At 37.8% G+C, this 21852-nt stretch overlaps 2 protein-coding genes across 4 annotated transcripts in view; one reads left to right on the top strand and one right to left on the bottom strand.

The window, feature by feature from the left end:
* fggy (FGGY carbohydrate kinase domain containing) overlaps positions 1 to 11033 on the top strand; it is a 302066-nt gene extending 291033 nt beyond the window's left edge. Inside the window, exons 14-15 of one of the 3 annotated variants that reach the window (XM_059984315.1) lie at positions 3851 to 3912; positions 9704 to 11033. In XM_059984315.1, the coding sequence (XP_059840298.1) occupies positions 3851 to 3912; positions 9704 to 9712 (71 nt within the window). In that variant the 3' untranslated portion in view covers positions 9713 to 11033. The remainder of the gene's footprint in view (positions 1 to 3850; positions 3913 to 9703) is intronic. The other 2 variants (XM_059984316.1, XM_059984313.1) reach the window with 2 other exon arrangements.
* LOC132401942 (E3 ubiquitin-protein ligase RNF170-like) overlaps positions 8698 to 21852 on the bottom strand; it is a 32182-nt gene continuing 19027 nt past the window's right edge. Inside the window, exons 4-6 of the mRNA XM_059984317.1 lie at positions 16957 to 17030; positions 15170 to 15280; positions 8698 to 13746 (exon numbers count right to left, since the gene is read on the bottom strand). Of these exons, the coding sequence (XP_059840300.1) occupies positions 13480 to 13746; positions 15170 to 15280; positions 16957 to 17030 (452 nt within the window). The 3' untranslated portion in view covers positions 8698 to 13479. The remainder of the gene's footprint in view (positions 13747 to 15169; positions 15281 to 16956; positions 17031 to 21852) is intronic.

Here is a 21852-nt window from a genome sequence, read left to right as displayed (position 1 = left end):
TGGTATAACTGTACAGGATACAGGGTAATGTATAGGGTACAGTACAGGGATGGTATAACTGTACAGAGTACAGGGTAGGGTACAACTGAGTATAGGGTACAGTACAGGGATGGTATAACTGTACAGGGTAGGGTAGAACTGAGTGTAGGGTACAGTACAGGGATGGTATTACTGTACAGGGTAGGGTACAACTGAGTATAGGGTACAGTACAGGGATGGTATAACTGTACAGAGTACAGAGTAGGGTGCAACTGAGTATAGGGTACAGTACAGGGATGGTATAACTGTACAGGGTACAGGGTAGGGTACAACTGAGTATAGGGTACAGTACAGGGATGGTATAACTGTACAGGGTACAGGGTAGGGTGCAACTGAGTATAGGGTACAGTACAGGGATGGTATAACTGTACAGGGTACAGGGTAGGGTACAACTGAGTATAGGGTACAGTACAGGGATGGTATAACTGAGGAGCACATGATGAGGCAACGCTCAGCGGCCTGAGTGCAGAGCTGCGTGTTTAATCATCTCACATGCGCTTGTCAGTGAGCCTTCGAATGCCATTTCCCACCAATTCATGCAGTATTCTGAACAATGTAGCTCCATCACTCAACCAACCAAGACTGAGACCTCACTCTTATCATTACTCCAAATTCCACACCATACCTTGCAATTTGCACAATTGCCAACTTGTCACCCATACCCTGCACTTTACTCTGTTCCTCACTAGCACACTAAACTCTCTCCTGAAAGAAAACATGACATTAACTGGCACCGATAGCATTAATTTGACTGGGAATGAGCTTGGATTTAATGGCTCTTCATCCTGAATGATGCTGCCCATTACAGGAGGAGTTATCCAGTTACTGTTCAGGAGGCATTGCAAATGAAAATATGTTCAGGCCTGATTCTTTCTCACATCCTACAACCCTCTCATCTTAATAGTCTCTTCTGACTCACAAGTTTCAGCAGATGGTATTAGCACACACTTTTCATTTGTTTCTCTCTACCACCGTCACTCACTGTAGCCTCTACTCTTGTCCCTTTTTGCTTTTTAGTTAGCCAAGCACTCACCAATGGTGAGCCAACAGCAGCTCAGCATAGGAGAGCATTGAAGATGGCACACCATCATTCAATCTAGCATTTGCATCTTAGGTGCTAACTCACTGGTAAGAGTTCCACTGTGTAGATTGTCCCGCTGTATGAATGTGTGTGTAAATCAAGAGCCAGGGTCAGAAGATTATCCTTGTCTCTAAGGAGTTTCGACAATGCGACTCAAAGATGAAAGACGCAGCAGAATATCACAAAAATGAAAAAGTTGTGGCTTTTCCCTGATCTCAGGATTCATAATCTCAGAGCTCTGTAGTCTACTGGCAACAAGATTTGTAAAAAGCTTAAACTTTAGGATACAGTGTTAACTTTGGTTATACCACTCATTATAGATTTCTGAAGCTGTTACGAATTCTCCAATTTGGTACTTGCTTACAACAAATTCCCCTTCAAATTAACTGCAAGCGCAGTTGATATAGTGCCTTTATGTCCCAATGTTGTCCCAATGAGTTTCACAGATGGTTGAAAATGGTATGAAGTGAGGACAGCTGCCAGTTGAATGCTTTTTTTTTATTAATGTGGTATTTATAACTGCTGGCCACATACAGTAAAGTTACTTTCATTTTTCAGGCCACTTCTCCTTTACTGCCCAAAAGGAAAAGAGGGTTGCTCATGTTTTAGTAAGCCCAGAAAATTACAGTGAATTGGGCCCTCAGTTAATCAAATCACTACTTATTTAGAACAACTCTTTAAAAAACAAAAACTAATTGGGAAAATAGCCACGATTCCCTTCACTGCTGCTGAAGTTTTTAACTAGTTTCAGTCCCCTGCACTTGAGTGGCCATTAATCACTAAACTGTATTTTGAGCAGACAGTTTTAAAATAGTATCAGTTGCATGTCTTTGTGTTCGAAAAGCAGTGTTTTTTGTACTGAAAGTTCATGAGCAAGACAATTTGGAACTCCTTTGCTCATTGTGATTTCAAGCATTTAGGTTTAGAGATCCCAGAAATAGCCAAGGGTGAAAATGAAATGATTTCACTATTTCAGCAAGTTAGGAACTATGAAATATTTGAAGGTATTGACCATCATCTTGAATGTTAAAATGAAAATTAAGATTTGGAGGATGCAATCATCAAAAGCATTATATGAAGGCAGTCTATTATCTGCAGTAGATGGCTGCGCTGATTTTGTTCATTTACAGTCAATCAAAAGAACATGGCAATGTACACTGGATGAATTCCTCCATCGATAACCATTAGGAACTACAGTTTTATAGTATCGTAGTAGTCTTGTTATTGTTTTAATTTGTTCTATATTTCATTTAAATACATAATTTCTTACTCAGTTAAACAGTAGTTTGTCTTTTTTTGTATATGTTTTGAACTATTCCCCTGAAACTCCAGCTAATTGGGGCAGCTGCTTAATTGGACCAAAATGTACTGGTCCTGATGTGTCTCAATTAATTAAAATCCACTATACTCCCTTAGAATTGAAACATAATTTGGCTAGGTCTACTCAGCATGAAAGACCTATATAAGTATTGTTTACTTAAGAAGAAACCAGCAACATAGTACAGAGAATAATTTGGTCGAGTCTTAGCCTGGAATAATTATTTTTATCAGATAGCATTTCACCTGGACTTGTAGCACAAAATAATTGAAAGAGAAACTTGAGAACCACTGCCAATACGGTCACTACCTACAAACTCTTAAATACAACATAAAGACAACTGCAAACTCAAGTAATTAAAACAATGTCATCTTTCTCCACTATGCTCCCAATACTCTTAAGTGCTCTAACAGTGTACTGCTAAACCATTAATTAAAAACACATCTTGGAAATAATGATCAGCAGAAAGGAAATAGACTGTATTTTAATTCAAATAACATATAGGTTAATGGTGAATGGTTTTCATCCAACATTTATAATAAATTTATATGCCAATCTATCAGACAGTATAAGATGACAAAGGATACAATAGTTACTAATGCTCATGCCACTCACTCTTTTCATTATACTGTATTAGTTCCTATGTCAATTGATTGATGGTAGTGGCCAACGACTTCAGGTGGTGAATGGTGACATTTAATAATAGGAAGGTTTGAAAACTTATTTCTTGTCATAAAGAAATAAAAGTGGTTCTCCAAAGAAACAAGTGACTCAGATTTATTTTGCATTTTAAACAAACATTAATGCATCTTATAGGTTATGAAATATATATAACAATGCAAAATCAAAAAAAGCTGGCATATTTAAGTCAGGTAGCTTCTGTGGAGTGAGAGGCAAAGGTAATATTTTGAATTGGTAATGTTTTATTCTTCACTTAAAAGGAAGATCTTAGAACTTCTTTTAACAGGGAAGGCTTATAGATAGTGTCCTAGAAAAGGTGTGCTTTTTGAGGAGTTCGAAGTGTATTAGGGCCAAGAGCAGTGCAATACACAACACTTCACACATCCCAATGTATTAATCAGATAATCCAGTGACCTCAGCTACATTGCTCCCTCTCCCTCTGTCTCTCTCTCTCTCTCCTCCCCCTCCCTCTCTTCCCCTCCCTCCTCTCTCCTCCCCCTCCCTCCCCCCCCCTAGCATCTGTCAAGGCAGGAGGATAGTTGGTGTTTCAGCTTGACACCTCACATCACAGTCCCGACCTAAAGCATCAGTCATCCCTTTCCCTCCTTAGATGATATCTGACCCACTGAGTTCCTCCAGCAGTATGTTTTTTCATTCCAGGTTCCAACACCTGCAGCTTTTGTATCTCCATATAATGAGAAACCTTTTTTTTTCCCCAATGTATTCAACAGGAAGCTATGGAAAAAATGGGAAAAATTGGAAAAATAATTCTTCCAGACCTGGAGCAAAAGAGGTAATTAAGTTTTAAATCTTCATTCTTTGAGTTATTTTTCATTTTACTCTCATTTGTGAATATTTCCCAATCAAGAGAACAAGTAGTCCCATTTGCTGATGCCTGATACATGATACGCTCTATGGCACAGTCATCAGTTTCATTACAGAGATGGCAGAACTGCTTATAAATAGGTTCAGAGCCAGAAGATAGGAAACAGGGAGAGTAACATATAAACTAATGGGGGCATATCAAATGATCTTTTAAGGGGGAGGGATATATAGAGCAAAGGAAATATCTGTAATTTGGCAACACTCAGATTGAGTGGTGATGTTAATGGAGCAACTGGCTTGATATATCACTGAGAAAATAGGAACATATAAAAGCAGTAAAATAATAGTAAGAGCTGTAGGAAGTATACAGCAAAACAAAGAGTGTCAGCGCAGAGAGAGAAAAGCTGAGTAAGTATTATGGACGGATAACCTACAGCAGAACTGTCCTGTTCTAATACTAATAAAAAAACTAAAGTACCAGAATAACTGTTCTGATACTAAGGGAAATAGTATATTACCTCAAACTTCTGATTTTATATTGAGTCCCAAAGGTTGCAATGTTGCTAGATGGAATTTGTAAGATTGAACTTGTATTTAGCTTCATTAGAGCAGCACAGGATGCCACGTTGGTTAGGATTCATTACAATGAAGAGCTTCATCTGTGGGGATTGATTAGGTCCCTAAGTAATGTGAAGGGAGGAGATGAAAGGGCAGGTGCCATGAGAAGCTGGAAATGGAAGAATGGACCAAGGAATCAGGAAAGGAAAGGTCCCATCAGAACAGTGAAAGGTGAGGTTAGGGGAAAATATGCCTTATGCGAGAATCTCATTGAAGGCAGTAGAAATCATGAAGGTTGAATGATGGAGAGTAATGACCTAGAAAACTGTCTGTGCTGTAGGAGAAGGAGGTGAGAACCGAGGTGTGGTTCCTCGGTTAATGGCAGTCACAGTTAAGGGAGAAGGAAATACATCTCAGAGGTACCAGGACAATTGAATGGAGTCCTTACAGGGTGGCTGTTTGGTGTTCTGGGCTTGTAATGAACATTTATCACTCCCCTATCATATGTGATAGAGAGAGATCCAGAAAGGGAGAGGAAATGTCAGAGATGGATCATGTGAAGATGAGAGCAGGGTGGAGATTGGTAGCAAAAGTAATGAAATTTTCAAATTTCACATACCTCACAAAAAGGTTAATATAGCGTTGAAATACACTGCATATTTAATCAAGTGAGTGTGAGTGGAGGAGAAGTTGTTCAATGTGAAAATGTCTGGACACTGGAGCAGGGATCCACTCACAGACCCAGTACTGTGCACACAGTGATATTAATTGAGTAACAAATCCCAAGGTACAAACAAAGTCAGCATCAAAGTTCAGGTAGAGATCAAAACATCTAGGGAAATCCAAAAACCAAAATCCAGAAACAGGCAGAGTCAATATTCAGAAAGAGAGTACAGATACAAATGCTAGAAGGGCTTAGGAAAATTCACTAGTACAATCTGGCAACAAACAGGTGAAAACACAGGACTGAAATACACTGAGCAATAAACAGAGAGGCAGATGATAGGTGGCGTACAATGAGACACAAGTGGCAACAATACAGGTAATAATGAGAAACAGGTGAGAGACTCAGTAATACAGGAGCTGGAGTGGAGCAGGAGCACATGGCAATACAAAACCACAGACTGACAGCTAGGGGCAAACATACAAAAAGAAAGAGTTCAACTGGAGGTACTGACAGAAAATCAGATTAGTCTAGCAAATGCATTTATTAAGGAAGGACTGGTTGGGTACTCTGTTCAAGGAAGAAGCAGAGACCTCTGCAAGACAAAGATCAGTTTGAAGAGATTGCACATCCATGATAAAGGTGAGATTTTGAGACCAGCCAATTGGAGTCAGAGTGGTGACTGGCATCAGTAGTGTCACTAGTGTTTGGGAAGGGATTGGACCAGAGAAGAATGGAAGGAATCAATATAGGAAGAAATAAGTTTAGTAGGAAAAGAGCAGTTGAAACAATGTGTTTGCCCAAATAGTTCTTAATTTTAATCTTGGACAGAATGTAGAAATTGGCTGCATTGGGTTGAAAGATTGTAAAGCTGAAGGCTGTTGGAGGGAATATTCTCTGAAGAAATAGGGTCTGTGAATGTCTGAGACAACATCGCTTGATGTTCAGTGATGAGGTAATGGTCCTGAGGGAGGTACTTCTGAGCTAAAGTTTGGTCTCTGCTAGACCGAAGTCAGTTTGTCAGATCACAAGAACATCACCTTTGCATTGAGAAATACAGCAGTGAAGCAGATCCTTCAGCCACTGTTGTCTATAACTACACGTGTGTGTCTGTAACTAATTCCATTTCCTAGCACTTGGTTAGTCATCCACCATGCCATGGTTTGTCATGTGCTCATCGATATACCTAAATGTTGTGACTGTACCTACCTCCATCACCCTTTCAAGTGGTGCATTCTGGATTTTAGTCACTCTCTGAGAGAAAACAATCTTCCTCAAGTCCTCTGTAAATCTTCCTCCTTGTACCATAGATCTTTGCCTTCTGGTTTTGAAGATCTGCTAAAAGGCTAGTTTTTCATAATGTTGTAGTTCCCAATCAGAAATTCCCTTCATTCTTTTTCATTTAAAGGAAAAGAGCCCAGTCCATCTAGTTTCTCTTATAACTGAAGCACTCATCCTTGGCGAAATGCTGATGAATTTCCAGTTCCAATGCACAATCTCCAGTGAAATTATGTATTTCCTATAATGTAGCACCAGAACAGTACACAGTATTTTAGCTTTAGCCTAAATTGCTAAATTATTCTAAATTGCCCTGGATCTCATCATCTCTTTCCTTTTGTTAATGGTTATGATAATGATATCAGGGACAATATTAGTCCTCCAGTCTTACCAGGTTATTGACCATATGTTCTATCACTGCTATAACCTTTCAGCTATTAATCCCTTCCCTTCACACATCCTTTCTCTAACGTAAAACTTACCAACTAACTTGTTTATTCTCTTTCCTGATTTTGACAGAGACTTCAGTCTGAAGTATTAATTTTGCTTCTCTTCCCACAGATACAGTCTGACCTGCTGGGTGTTGCCAGCATTATCTGTTTTTATTTCAGATTCCTAGCATCTGCTGTTTTGGATTCCTTTTACCAGAAGATCCTATGCCGTTTTTTGCACATATTCATCCCCAGGGACAGGAAATGAAAACCGAAAACTCTCATTGGATAAAGAGATGGTTAAATGACCAAAAAATAAATAATGGTACAAATAATAAGATAAATTAGACACAAAATATATACCCAAAAGAACTGTGAAATATTATAATAAAGTAGCAGTGATGAAAGTTATGATCAAAACTCTGGCAATACAGAAGAGTTAACACTGTCCCTATAATGTGTTTCCACTTGCATAAGTCCCAACTATATGATCTATCCTGTACAGCTTTGAGTATTAATAGCATGTTGATAATAAATATACATCAACAATACATATTATTGCTTGCCTCCTGGCATGTGATCCATAGTTGTCTAATTACAGGATCAATTAGTGGTTCAGGCAAATAAAGGTTTGATGGTGGAAACTAACATTATTAATAATACTTTAACAATACAAAACCTCAGAAGTGTATTACCAAGAGGAATGTATACTTACTAAGAGCAGTGCTTCAAATTATGGAAAAGGAATGGGTATCAAGCAAAGCTTTGTAAAACTTGCAGAGTTTTACGAGGGAATTTGTAGAGATGCTCTAGGACACACAAGAATGAAGAGGTCATCCTCTGTTTCTGCACGTAATTACATGGTAAGTTTGTGAAAAGAGTTATTGTCATTAAAACCCTTCAGGATGCTCTGCTATGAGCATTACTCAAGACATCCAAACAATATAATGCTTTAATTTTTCTAAACCAGAAATTAATGAATGTCAATTGTTATCAAATTAGCTGTCATTAAGACTTTTTATACTGATTTGGTTTAGACGATTGCACATATGAAGATCTTTCCCAATTAGCTTTGAAAATCCCATTTCTTTTACTATGAGTATCTTTTTGAATTCTTATCCTCTGTAAAGTTACCCTCACATATTATTTCCACAATTACTTAAGGTTCATCCCACACACCAGGATACTACAAAGAGCTGGTATAAACTCAATCAACCAAATGCTCTCCCTCTGTGCCATTATGACTCTGTAACAAAAATGCTATTACTGCATTTTTCTACCTGGATGTAGCCAATTGCTGTCAATGCTGTCATTGCCACTTCTATGAAGAGCCCGCAAATCAAACAAGAGCTGGCAACTTGCTGCAGTGAGAAATAGAAAAATAATTTTTCTTCAAATGTCAATTTAGCCATCACATGGATCAGACAAATTACATTCAGGAGGAAGTTGCCATATGTGATGAAGTTAGACATATGCAAGTTATTTCTTACCTGTCTTCTTTAAAATGGTTATTTAATCACTTTTACCTTGACTTTCTCCATGCTCCCCCTTTGTTTAGAAAATCCCTTGATCTTTGCTTGCAACACAATGTGATTAGATTTCTGATATCAAGGGTCTCTAGACCTTTTTCTTCTTCTTTGGAAGTAAGCAAACTTCCCCAGTAGAAAGCAAAGTTGGTCTGTCTGCCACAATAACATCTGATGTAGTGAAACAGGTTTTCATCTGATCAATCACATAAAACCAAAGGAATTTCAGCTCTGTTTCAAATTTCATCTTCACAATCTATCAAGTATAAAACACAACACTTCTAAGCCCTTTGAAGTGAGATTATCAAACATATTTAATTGCACTCCAGACATGTACACAATTTACAATGGGAAACAGATGTCCTTGGTACAGTGCTGGATATCCTGGCAGATGATAAAACTCCACATCCTGGTATCATTTTTACAAACATGTAAACCACACAGATCTTTTTTACATAATGGCACAACATAGTTTATTAAATCAGGGAAACAAACCCATTTAATCTCTCAAGCAATTTCTGCTAGCAATTTAAAGTTCATTACACTGCTCCTAAAGTTTCTCAGTTTCCAACTATCATATAAATTGCACAATCAATAATGTCAATAAATGAAAAATAAAGTGATTTTAGACCTTTGATACAGTATTATAATCCATTTGATGGTTGGTTATCATTTGAGTTTTGTTGTTAAATTGAACCTCTTTATTAGACTTCAACCTAATATGAACCCGTTTATTAGATTGCAGTTGAAATTCATTTCCTGCCCACTGGCTATTTACTCTTCACAAAATGACTTTCATGTATCTTTCATGCCTTTTATAGATAATAGGTGCATTTACAGTTTTGGTTTTGTGTTCTTTATGTTGGTTTCACAATAAAAATTGCAAATAGCCTGAAGCATTTGAGTAAAAGTTACACAGCCACTGAACGCTACAAAAAACTGCTGGGACAAGGCAGTTTTTCAACCACCATTGAAACACAACACAGGAAACATCTGGGGCCCAAACTTCTGCAGGCACGCATGTTGTGCATCATTCCCATGTGTCTGCTCATCTATGCTGCACAGAGGAAATCTCAAGGGAAATGGGTTTTAGCCTAAGGACCAATAAAGTTTGTCTGGTATTGTTATTTGCCTGCTATAAATATGCCCAATCATCAAATAGAGAAACACATTTCTGTAATGAAATATCATTTAAATCACATCGGCAATTTTTTCTAAATGAAACAATCAGACCAAAACAACCAGAATCACTTTAAGGATGCTATTTTTTATTATTAAAATAGTTTTACTACATTTTTGTAGGTATTATGACAACAAATATAAAGTCTTCCTGAAGCTTGTTGATCACCAGAGGGAATACAGAACTATTATGCAAAACGTCTGATTGTCCCAGCATTCTAGAGAAAATGGCCAAGTGAAATTCACTCTTTCCAAGTGAAATTACTATTACTAGAGCACTGCCTTTATTCTTTATGTGAAAGATTATACTGCGTAAAATGTAAACTTAAATTCTGGACAATTCAGTTGGAAAAATGTATATTGGATATGTTTAATAAAAAAAATCATTTAATGTAAAAACTGTTAAAATGTGCAAGCAGTTTCACTTTTGTTATAACATTAAACTATCTTGTAAATCAGAGGTTCATACCAGGGAGATTCACACAGATGTCATGTTGTTCTCTGAATTGGGGTTCAAGCTGCATATGCATTGAAATTGTAAATGTACACAAAAACATGTTCAATTATTGTTTGCCATTGATTTATTATTTGGAAGAAAGGACTTTACAAGTTTATAATAAATCAATGCTGAAGGTCTTTAAATGTGGGAAAATACAACACCTCTTTTAACACTACCCCCATATTAGGAGCAGGCTTGGTTTGCTGGGATCCAGGGGGTATTCAAAATAATGGATAGGACACCTCATACTGCTCTCCCAACACATTTGTGCCAGCAATCAATATAATTGTAATGTTTCCTGCGATTTTTTGGCCATCTACATGCAGACTCTTCGTTACATAATTGTCAGGTTGTTAAGACCTGACACTATCCAATCTACAGTTTACAACAGCTGTACTGAAGCCTGATCACTCCCACCTTCCTCTACCCCAGTGATTAAAACCAGAGGAGGCCCAGGTAAACTATTACTTTTATTTCTGTAAAGTTGTCTTGTTGACTGAGAAGAATATCCCTGCAGTCATGGATCCATGATTTTCTGCTTTGCTCCTGTCTTTAATCCACTGGGAGAAATTAGAGTGTGTTGTCTGAGTTTACAAGGCAGGAAGTTCACATGAGCCTCCTGTTGTGCTTCTCTGTGCACCAGGCACATGCTTGCATACTTAAGGCTTGATTTCAGATTGAAACTAAAGCTGTTCATCTATTTCATAATTTCAGAGTGAAAACACAAAATTTGGAAACATAGTCACTGGACCTCAGACAGTGGATTATGATCAGGCTCTTGAGGGTTAGTCTGGCCCTATACCGACCACCAAAAGGCCACTCTCCTTGTTGTCCCTCTCTATGACTGATATTGTTTAATACTTCAATGTGGAAGAGAGCAGATTAGGCTAACTGAAAGTAATGGAAACCACTAATTTCTTCTTCACTCGTTCGCCTGCCCTTTCCTAGTACAGTGCTCCCATTGTGGGCACTTTGAACCTGGTAGATACACTCAAGATACATTGAGTGCCATTGGCAAAGGAAGTTGTTTCTGATGGTGAAGTATTGCAGGGTGGATTATCGCTTGGTTAACTTCTTGCTGAAGAAATCCATAACTCTAAACTCTGCACTGGTTTCATTCCTGCACAGCATAATCCTTGAACATGCTTCTCAACAGCTTGTACTGTCTCGGTAGCAGTAATGGAAAGGCAGAATTGAATGAAAAAGCAACTTTATCAAATGGGATAAAGTTGTTTATCAAACCATGTATGAGAGAAACAAATATGAGAGTCAGCAAAGGGACCTTGTTAAGTAATCTAAACCTGTACTCTGAGAGGCATTTAATTCACATCAGGAATTACCATATCGATAATAATGGTGGCATTCACAACTGTAGTCACTGAAGTATTGTATAACAATGAATCTATTACTGACATCAATACAAAGACAATTATTATTCAAAAGTTAGTGAGTGATAGTCAAAATGGTGTCAGGAAGTCTGGAAGAAATTTTCATCTAAAAATAATATATTTGCTTCCTGATAAAACAATAAAATCTATGTTTACTTGGATCTAAATACCTTTAGGACCTAAAATCAGTATCACAGAATATTTGATGAAAAAATGGTGAATCTCAAAGACATTAATTGCAGATACAAGTATGAATGTGTTTCTTAATTTCCTCCCTTACCCTTGTTACTGTTAAGGCAGCCAAATGCCTTTTTAATACTCCAATAGCAGTACGGTGGACATCACTGGTACACTACTGTAATCATGGGTGCTTGCTATTATTGTAACTAAATGCATATCAGAGTTTTGGATGAGCTCATGGCAAAATTCAAGCCACAAACAGAGCCCCATTGTAGTCAATTTACACAGGTTTCCTGAAACATGTTCAAGTTCAGCTGGCCTGCCTGAAAACAGGAACAGTGGCATGAGAACAGCCAACTGAGTCATGAAGTATGCAACTGGAACAATTTTGTGGGTTTGCCTTTTTAAAATTGGATAGAATTAGAATATGGGTGAGAACCATGAAGTGTGGATCATAACTAATATCAATATCATTTAGTCTGCATCTTCCTGATGTGGTTCGATGCCTCTACTCAAAATTAATGGCTTGGCAGGATCAGTGATAGGAGCTGAAAATCCAGTTAGTTTCCCTCTGTCAGCAGGGCCATGATAGATGAGAAATGCAGCCAGCAGCTGACTTGGGACATAATCACCAAAAGATTTAGACAGCAAGAGCCTCATTTATACATTCACCAGCCAGCTTTCATGTTGGGGATGCAGTCTCCTAGGAGTGTACTGGGTCACAGTGGACACATGGGGATATTTTCTTCTTTTTAGCACTCTGATTTATAAACAACAATGTTGTATGAATTGGACAATAGAAGTCACAAATAAATACTACCTTATTGTTTTCTGTGTCATCCTCTGCCTCTTCATTCACGCCTTTCCTAGCTTTTATTTTATTAAAGTTTCCCAGTAATTGCCAGGCTCACTTCCTGAATGGACAGCTACTCCATAAATTGCTTCTTCAATTAACTCCAAACCTTCTGGGTACCTTTCCTAGATATTTTCCGACTTCATTGTGACTCATTTGCTTGGAGCATACTGACAGCATGGCTTCATTTTCCTGTTTTACTTTCCAAAAGGACCAGTTTGAAAGTGAGCTTAACACTCATATAGAACTATAGAGCACAGGAACGGCCTCTTCAGCCCAGTGCCAATCTGAACTAATTCCATTTGCCTGCACTTGGTCTGTATCCCATTATTACTTGCCCATGTATCAGTCTAAATGCTTCTTAAACGTTGCTATTGTATCTGTTTCTCCTACCTACCTTGGCAGCATGTACTGTCTGTTAAAGAACTTGCCTCATTAATCTCCTTTAAACTTTTCCCCTTTTACCTGGCTTCCAGTACTTGACATTTCTACTTTGGGAAAAAAACTCTGACTACCTACCCTATCTATACCTCCCGTAATTTTACATATTTCTATCAGTTCTTCCCTCAGCTTCTGATGCTCCAGAGAAACCAACCCAAGTTTGCCTTCTTGGACCAAATTCACTCAAAATTTCAAAATAATACTCGTTTTTTTTTTGGTTTCAAACAGATGTTATTAAATAAAGTTAATTATGGAATTAAAACATTTTCATTTTGGACCTTCAAGGTTTTTAAAAATGGATTTTATACCTATTAGTCAAATGCATAAATAGTTTCAGATTTATTAACATAAAAACAGTTTAGAGCATCTTGTTATTTTTTTACAAACAAGGATATTAAATACTAAGCAATGGTAATATTAAAAATGTGTGTACAGGTATCAATTCAAATTACTAAAGCATATTTACAGTTTTCCTTGAACATTTGTTAGAAATGGTTCACATATTAAGTCTGGTTAGACGCTGAGTTGTGGCATTTGTTCAAGTCGCTTCCTCTAGCCCCATCTGCTGGCAAATATTAATCATACAGAAAAGCAACAGGATTACAACTGTCAAATCATCAAAAGTCCTCAAGATCCCATTGAACGTTTCAGGTATAATATCAAGAGGAGAAGTAAGGTGGATGATGGCTCCAAAGAAGCATATTGCAATCCTTAAACGGAAGATCCACACTAATCCCGCCATCGTCAAGAGCCCTCTGAAGGCCATCTGGAGCAAAAGTGGCATGTCACAGACATAATCTGCAAACTGATCAAAAGCATTAGATATTATGGGGAACAAGAATGAAATGACAATGAGCAATAAATAAATTACAATTAGGAGTATTTAATGGTGAATAAGAAAATGGTAGCAATAATAAATAAATATTTTGTGTCTCTCCTTGCAGAGGAAAACAAACAAAAATGATAAAGCTAAAAAGTCTAATGAGAATAATAGAAATTGATGATAATGGACAGAATTTACTAATGAAATTCAAAAGCTGTAAGTTATTAAAACCTGATTATATGCATTATATGCATTATATCCCAACATTTAAAAGGTGAATTCTAGAAAGCTCAAGGATTCCAAATTCTATAGGTTCTAGAATGTTCCCGGCATAAAAAGTGTTGCTGCAAAACCTGGAGGTCTGCGGAGTTGATCTCTTTTCTTAAGGATGTACTCAAAGAAATTATGCATTCTCTGTTCACTAACCATGTCAATTTCACTTATTAGGTGATTTTCTAAATGATCTGTTTTCTGCCTTCTTATCTGAAACCTTTGTAACGCACACTTACTTCAAACAATTGAAAACCTCATTGTGCTTAAAAAATCTTAGGGTCCTATGTCACTCTTACAATTGTTATTTAGATCATCAATTGCTGGTTTTACCAGTTCTTTAGAGTAACAGGTGCAGAAATACTTACATATCTGCATTGTCCATGAACTCCATTGACAGCACATGTTCTAGCTTCCCTAAAGAATATCCTCCTGTTTGCTTCCCAGCTCTCCATATTACCACACCATCTCCACTCCTCCAGATTTTTGCTCCATATCTTGTACATATCAGCTAGCAGCTACACAGACCACTGGCGCTGTGATTATAATATTTACCGTAAGTGAGGCATACTCTATCCAGAGATGTTGTCTGACCCATGAAGTATTTTGAGGATTCTGCATTTTTATTTTATATTTCTGTCATCTGCAGTGCTTTATATTTTGATTAAAGAACAAGTTATTCATGCATGCAGGTTCCTTTGCTGAGTAACGGAAGAAAGAAAAGTTTGCCAGTTCAAACTTAACCTGAGAATAATAAGAACAGAAATGCTGGAAATACTCAGCAGGTCAGGCTGCAAGTGTGGAAATGCAAATTGGAAGCGTTAATTCTCTTTCTCTTGCCCCAGAAATAGGTTCACCTGAGGAATATTTCCAGCATTTCTGCTTTTAATCTCAATTTCCAGCATCTGCAGTTTCTTTTTGTTCATTTTGCTGAAACATCATAAAGTAGATTATAAAATCTTGACAATTCCTAAACATTTTCATTATTCTTTGGATTTTTCTTATTATATAATTCTAAAGATTTGCTTTGATTTGCCTTAATTTGTGAAATTAAGTCTCATGAGATAACATGAGCATGAAATTGTAGTGCTTCTCCTACACTGAGGATAGATCTACTTTCAAAGAGTTGGCTTACGGGTCGAGGCTGGCCAGAGAAACGCTTGTTGTATTCTCTGATATCTCGGAGGATCTGCTGCCCCTGCCACTCCTGGTGATTCTCATGGGACAGTCCACAGAGCAGGCTCACCTGAAGTAAAGAGAAACAGAATTATCCCTATTCTTATGAGCACAACATAAAAGAATGACGTGGGCTTTTGCTTTTAAACAGTAGCAATATACAGTATGTTCAGAGGGATTAGAATAATTTATTGCAACTAATTTAGCATTCCCACTCTTAATTTGAATTTTACTAATGAGAAATCTGTTTTATTTTTTAATACACAAAATACATTGAATTAGTGGCACTAATTATTCATTAACATAATATTTAGAAAACATATGATTGATTATGATAATAAGAAAAGAGTTAAATTTCTATCATTGAAAATAATAGTCATTTCAGAATGTACAAACATGGTGACCATTCCTTGACCAGCACCATCCCAAGATGTTCCAATAATTCATTTTGTCATTCACCGTGAGCTCTTTTTCTTCATGCCCAGTTTGGAAGCATATTAGATGTGGAAATTACCAGCCACCATATCTCTATCAGAAATTTAAAAATCATGTCCAATAATATTCTGTAGATGTAGCACTAATCTGTGAAATAGGAGCTGGTCAAAGCTTTCTAGTCTGCCATAAGAACTCTTGAATGAGTCCTTACTTTAATGAAATCTATATTATTAAAACCTATAGATCTCTTATTAGGTATGTTTCTTGCAAATGGCTGTGACATTTACACCAGCCAAGCAATTTTTTTTTTGCAGTTGATGTATACCTTCCAAATTGTCTTTAGTGAGGCCTTGTAGGAATCAGTTAGACTGAATCTCAGAGCCATTCCTTGTTGCAGTGTTTTTGTCAGTACTGAGTTGGTTGCAGGCCCAGCCTATGACCTCAGAACACTCTCTCTGCTGGTACTTTAGTTAATATTTAGTGCAAGTTGCATTACAACAGACTCTGCTTTTCAGATGAGGTGTCAACTTTTAAAATTTGGAAAAACGTATAAATTTACCCATTGATATGTTTGACAGATAATTGAGTGAAGATTTTATTTTATGGGAAAGTTTGTGAATTTTCTTGAGGCTATCCTCCATTATGCTGGGGTGGTGGGGTGGGGGGAGGAGGTGGGGTGCAGCACATGTCGACCAGATACCCAGTGTTAGCAGAAACCATGTATTGAATGAACCCTTTTCTGCCCCTACAAGGCCAGGAAGAGCTAGCCCAGCAACTTGTTTTTTGTTTGAGATGCTGAGACCTGACAAGGGGCTAAATGCTGATACTCTAAATAAAATAAAGCTTTTCAACCTCCAAAGGGGTAAATCTGTGCCTCACACGGGAGCCTGGCATATTGTACTACCTTCAGATGCACAGGCATGTTCTGATTTCTAAGATGACTTTACCCCTAAAACAACCCAATTTTATTTTTTTTTTAATTAATTTGGCACTACTGGTGACCGTAGGATCTAGCTGCTTGTAAATTAGCTTCCATATTTAACACTTAGGGCAACCTTGTGACTACACCCTTCCTAGGCTTAATTTCAAATCAGCCTGAAGCCTTGAGTCTGGGCAGGTACTTCAGCCATATTGCTAACTTCATATTTAACAAGAAGCTTGAGGAATTTGCACTCCAACATTTCTTTTAGTAGAAATGATGTATGACTATAACTGTGCTACCACTTCGGCCTCCATTTAAAATGTAAATGGCTTTATGTTTAATTGCATTTATTAATTTCAATTTAATTAACAATTTATTTTCATTCATACCTTTCTTCGACATAGAGGGCAGCTTACAGGTCCTAACCAAGACCCATGTTTCCAATATACAATTAAACATGGCCCTGTTGGTAAAAGAACAGCAGAAAATAGCACTGTTTAATAACTGAGCTGAAATATTGTTCTTTAACTTCTAAAATCAAGGTTTAAAATCAGTTCAATCTGATAGGATATTTTGATAATTTTAACCTAAATCTAAAGAGGCCTGAGTCAGTGTATTAAATGTCCAGAAGTTTGGCAAAGACTGGAACTAAAATTGTGATGAAACTTCAGTACATAATAATCAGCCTGCAACTCACTCACAAGAATTGCTTAGCCCCGTATAATAAGCAACTGCATAATGTTTGATTACATGGATGTTATATAAGTTAGAATCCAAGACAAGTCTCTATATTAAAGTTTTATCTTGAATCTTGAATCTTAAGGAGGAACTCCTGCAAAAGGGGAGCTCCTGCAAACATTTTGGAACTATAACTACAACTTTAATTTCAAAAATAGCTGTTTAATTCACACAATTGCATGCAAACTTCAAGTACTCTGACACTGGAATTGTGCAGAAATGTTTTCATTTTTCGCACTGTTGGCCGAGCAGTCAATAGTATAACATCCATGAGGAAATCTGCAGATGCTGGAAATTCAAACAACAACACACACAAAATGCTGGTGGAACACAGCAGGCCAGGCAGCATCTATAGGGAGAACCGCTGTCGACGTTTCGGGCTGAGACCCTTCGTCAGGATTAACCAAAAGGAAAGATAGTAAGAGATTTGAAAGTAGTGGGGGGAGGGGAAAATGTGAAATGATAGGAGAAGACCGGAGGGGGTGGGATGAAGCTAAGAGCTGGAAAGGTGATTGGCGAAAGTGATACAGAGCTGGAGAAGGGAAAGGATCATGGGACGGGAGGCCTCAGGAGAAAGAAAGGGGGAGGGAGCACCAGAGGGAGACAGAGGACAGGCAAACAACTAAATATGTCAGGGATGGGGTAAGAAGGGGAGGAGGGGCATTAATGGAAGTTAGAGAAGTCAATGTTCATGCCATCAGGTTGGAGGCTACCCAGCTGGTATATAAGGTGTTGTTCCTCGAACCTGAGTTTGGATTCATTTTGACAATAGAGGAGGCCATGGATAGACATATCAGAATGGGAATGGGACGTGGAATTAAAATGTGTGGCCACTGGGAGATCCTGCTTTTTCTGGCGGCCAAGCGTAGGTGTTCCGCGAAACGGTCTCCCAGTCTGTGTTGGGTCTCACCAATATATAAAAGGCCACACCGGGAGCACCGGACGCAGTATACCACACCAGCCGACTCACAGGTGAAGTGTCGCCTCACCTGGAAACATGGCTGACTGAGGTGGATAGCTTTTATTCCTACCAGCAAAGATAATACTTTTATAATTTTTACTCTTTTGGATTGTCAGTCAGGCTTGTAAAGTAAATTAAAATTACCAACAGACAAAACAGAGTAATATGTGATGGCAAATTCCCTTTCCTAAAAACATATCAGTAAACTAATTGGGATTTGCTGAATGTTCAGCAGTTTAAAGAATAATTTTTCTTAGGTTTTGTTGAAGCTAATTGAATTCATGATTAGTGGAGTGCAGGGCCACAAGTATAATCACTATTTACATGAACGTTCTGATAAATGGCTCATAGGAGAATTAATCACACACGGATTAAAAACCAAGTATTATGAATGCTTGCCTAAACTCTCCTTTTGATTTTTTTTAAATGCTGTATATCTTAAGATCTTACAACAAGGCAATATTTATCATCAGTATAAAGGGTTTTTGGTTATTCAATATAGAGAAGTCAATTGCAGTCACAGATAACTAGAAATTGTCTTAGTATTTCTCTCGCTCTCTTTATCTCTCACTAAATTGCTGGGAAATAATCAGGACTTCAGGCAAACAAACAAAGGTAACTTATTAAACAGAAGAAAAGATTGCAATGTCAAATCAACATGACTTTCTTCCACAGAAGTAGAAAGACTTTCTGGCAAGTTCCACACTAAACATTGTTGCAACATGCAGAGAGTAGCTAATCAAATGGCACCATTTTTGAAATAGTAAAACTTTAACACAGCAATAATTGTTAACCAAAGTTCAAAGTAAATTTATTATCAAAGTACATCGAGTATATATCACCATATAGTACCCTGAGATTCATTTTCTTGCGGTCATTCACAGTAAATACAAACAAATGGTACAATCAATGAGAAACTGCACACAGCAAGACGGACAAAGAATTAATTTGCAGAAGGCAAGAAACTGCAAATATAAAAACAAATCAAAATAATAATAATAAATAAATAAGCAATAAATACTAAGAACATTAGATGAGTCCGTAAAAGTGAGTCCATAGGCTACGAGAACAGTTTATTGATGGGGCAAGAGAAGTTGAGTGAAGTTATCCCCTCTGATTCAAGAGCCTGATGGTTGAGGGTAATGACTGTTACTGAACCTAGTAGTGCGGGTCCTGAGGATCCTGTACCTCCTTCTTGATGGCAGCAGCAATCCTACATACAACACAAACCTTTCACCCTTCTTTTAAGAAAGAAAAACTAAACAGAAAATTTAAAATGCACAAGTAGCCAGGATAAGTGTTGTGTCCATAAGAACATAAGATATAGAAGCAGAAGTTGACTATTCGGCCCAACAGGTCTGCTCTGCCATTCAATCCTGGGTTGATCCAATTCTTCCTGTCATCCCACTCCCCTGCCTTCTCCCCATACCCTTTGATACCCTGGCTAATCAAGAACCTATCTATCTCTGCCTTGAATTCTCTCAAGGACTTGGCCTCCACAGCTGCTCGTGGCAATGAATTCCATAAAATCATCACCCTCTGACTAAAGTAATTTCTCCGCATCTCTGTTTTGAAAGGACGTCCTTCAATCTTGAAGTCGTGCATCTTGTCCTTGACACCCCTACCATGGGAAATAACTTTGACAAATCTAATCTGTTCGGGCCTTTTAACATTTGGAATGTTTCTATGAGATCCCCCCTCATTCTCCTGAACTCCAGGGAATACAGCCCAAGAACTGCCAGACATTCCTCATACAGTAACCCTTTCATTCCTGGAATCATTCTCGTGAATCTTCTCTGAACCCTCTCCAACATCAGTATGTCTTTTCTAAAATAAGTCCAAAACTGCATACAATATTCTAAGTGTGGTCTCACGACTGCCTTACAGAGCCTCAACATCACATCCCTGCTCTTTATATTCTATACCTCTAAAAATGAGTGCCAACTTTGCATTTGCCTTCTACACCACTGACTCAACCTGGAGGTTAACCTTTAGGGTATCCTGCACAAGGACTCCCAAGTCCCTTTGCATCCCTGCATTTTGAACTCTCTCCCCATCTAAATAACAATCTCCCCGTTTATTTCTTTTGATACAAAGTTGGATCATCCATAGCTGAAATTAAATGTTGACTATCTTCATTACAGGGTAATCATTGTTTGTCTTACTGAACTGCAACATAAAGGATGCATGCTTAGTATGTCACTGTACCCTCTCTACACCTATGACTCTGTGGCTAGGCACAACTCAAACACTATGTGTAAATCCACCAAAGAAACAACTGTTGTTGGTAGAATCCCAGGTGGTGACAAGAAGGAATATAGGAGTGAGATAGATTGGCTTGTTAGAGGGATATCACAGCAACAACCCTATTCCCAATCTCAGTAAGACCAAGGAATTGATTGCAGACTCCAGGAAGGGGAATTTGAGGGAACACACACCAACCAGTCCTCATCAAGGGATCAGCAATGGAAAGAGTGAGCTGTTTCAAGTTTCTGTCTGTCAACATGTCTGAAGATTTATCTTGGGACAACATATTGATGTAATTACAAAACAGGCAAGTTAACGGTTATATTTCATTAGGAGCTTGAGGAAATTTGGTACATCACCAAAGACTCCAGCAAATTTCCACAGATGTACTGTGGAGAGCATTCTGACTGGCTGCATCACTGTCTGGTACAAAGGTATTACTAATTCACAGGATCAGAAAAAGCTGCAGAGTTGTGAACTCTGCCAGCTCCATCATGGGCACTAGCCTCCCCAACATCAAGAACACCTTCAAAATACAACGCCTTAAGAATGCAGCAACCAACATGAAGGCCCTCACCATCAAGAACGTGCCCTCTTCTGTTCACTATCATCAGGGAGGACGTACAAGATCCTGAAGACACATGCTCAAGCTTCTAGGAACAGCTTCTTCCCCTCATGAATGCATGAACATTACCTCAATATTATGCTCTCTTTTTGCTCTATTTAATTTTTAATATTTCTCATTGTACCTTACAGTAATTGTTACTGTACTGCAGCCACAAAACACATCTCATGACATATGTCAGTGATAATAAGTGATTCTAATGCTGATTCTGAAATGGACACTACCAACTCCATGCATTCTGTCTTGTGTATGTTAATGCATGTGATATATGAGCATTGACAGGAAGTACTAGTAATGGCATTTGAACATAGCGGAAGGCATAACTCAGCCTGATTCTATTTTTGGACAACATCCAAGCATGTTTCTAGACAGAAGCTAACAGCATCTGTGCTAAGTAGTTCTGAATTAAAAACAGGAATTTACTCATCTATAGAGCACCATTTAGTGATCCTAACACTACAAAAAATGATGGCATCAGTCATTTTAGATTATTTCTATATTCCAATGTATAAGATCACCAAAGGAATAAAATATATTGGTTACATTTACCTTACCAAAACTATGAGGAAGTTCTAAATTAAAGCTAGCAGCTTCAATTTTTTTTTTAAAAAAGAGAGAAGAGCAATGGCTATATATCGGATGTGATTGGTATCATTGGTAAGATTGAATTAGGGGCACAGGAAATGGACGGAAGGAAACATCTATTCTTCACAT

This window comes from Hypanus sabinus, chromosome 11 (assembly GCF_030144855.1).
Source record: "Hypanus sabinus isolate sHypSab1 chromosome 11, sHypSab1.hap1, whole genome shotgun sequence".
Classification (NCBI taxonomy): domain Eukaryota; kingdom Metazoa; phylum Chordata; class Chondrichthyes; order Myliobatiformes; family Dasyatidae; genus Hypanus; species Hypanus sabinus.
The sequence above is the reverse complement of the archived record's forward strand: the minus strand, read 5'-3'. Positions and strand labels throughout refer to the sequence as shown.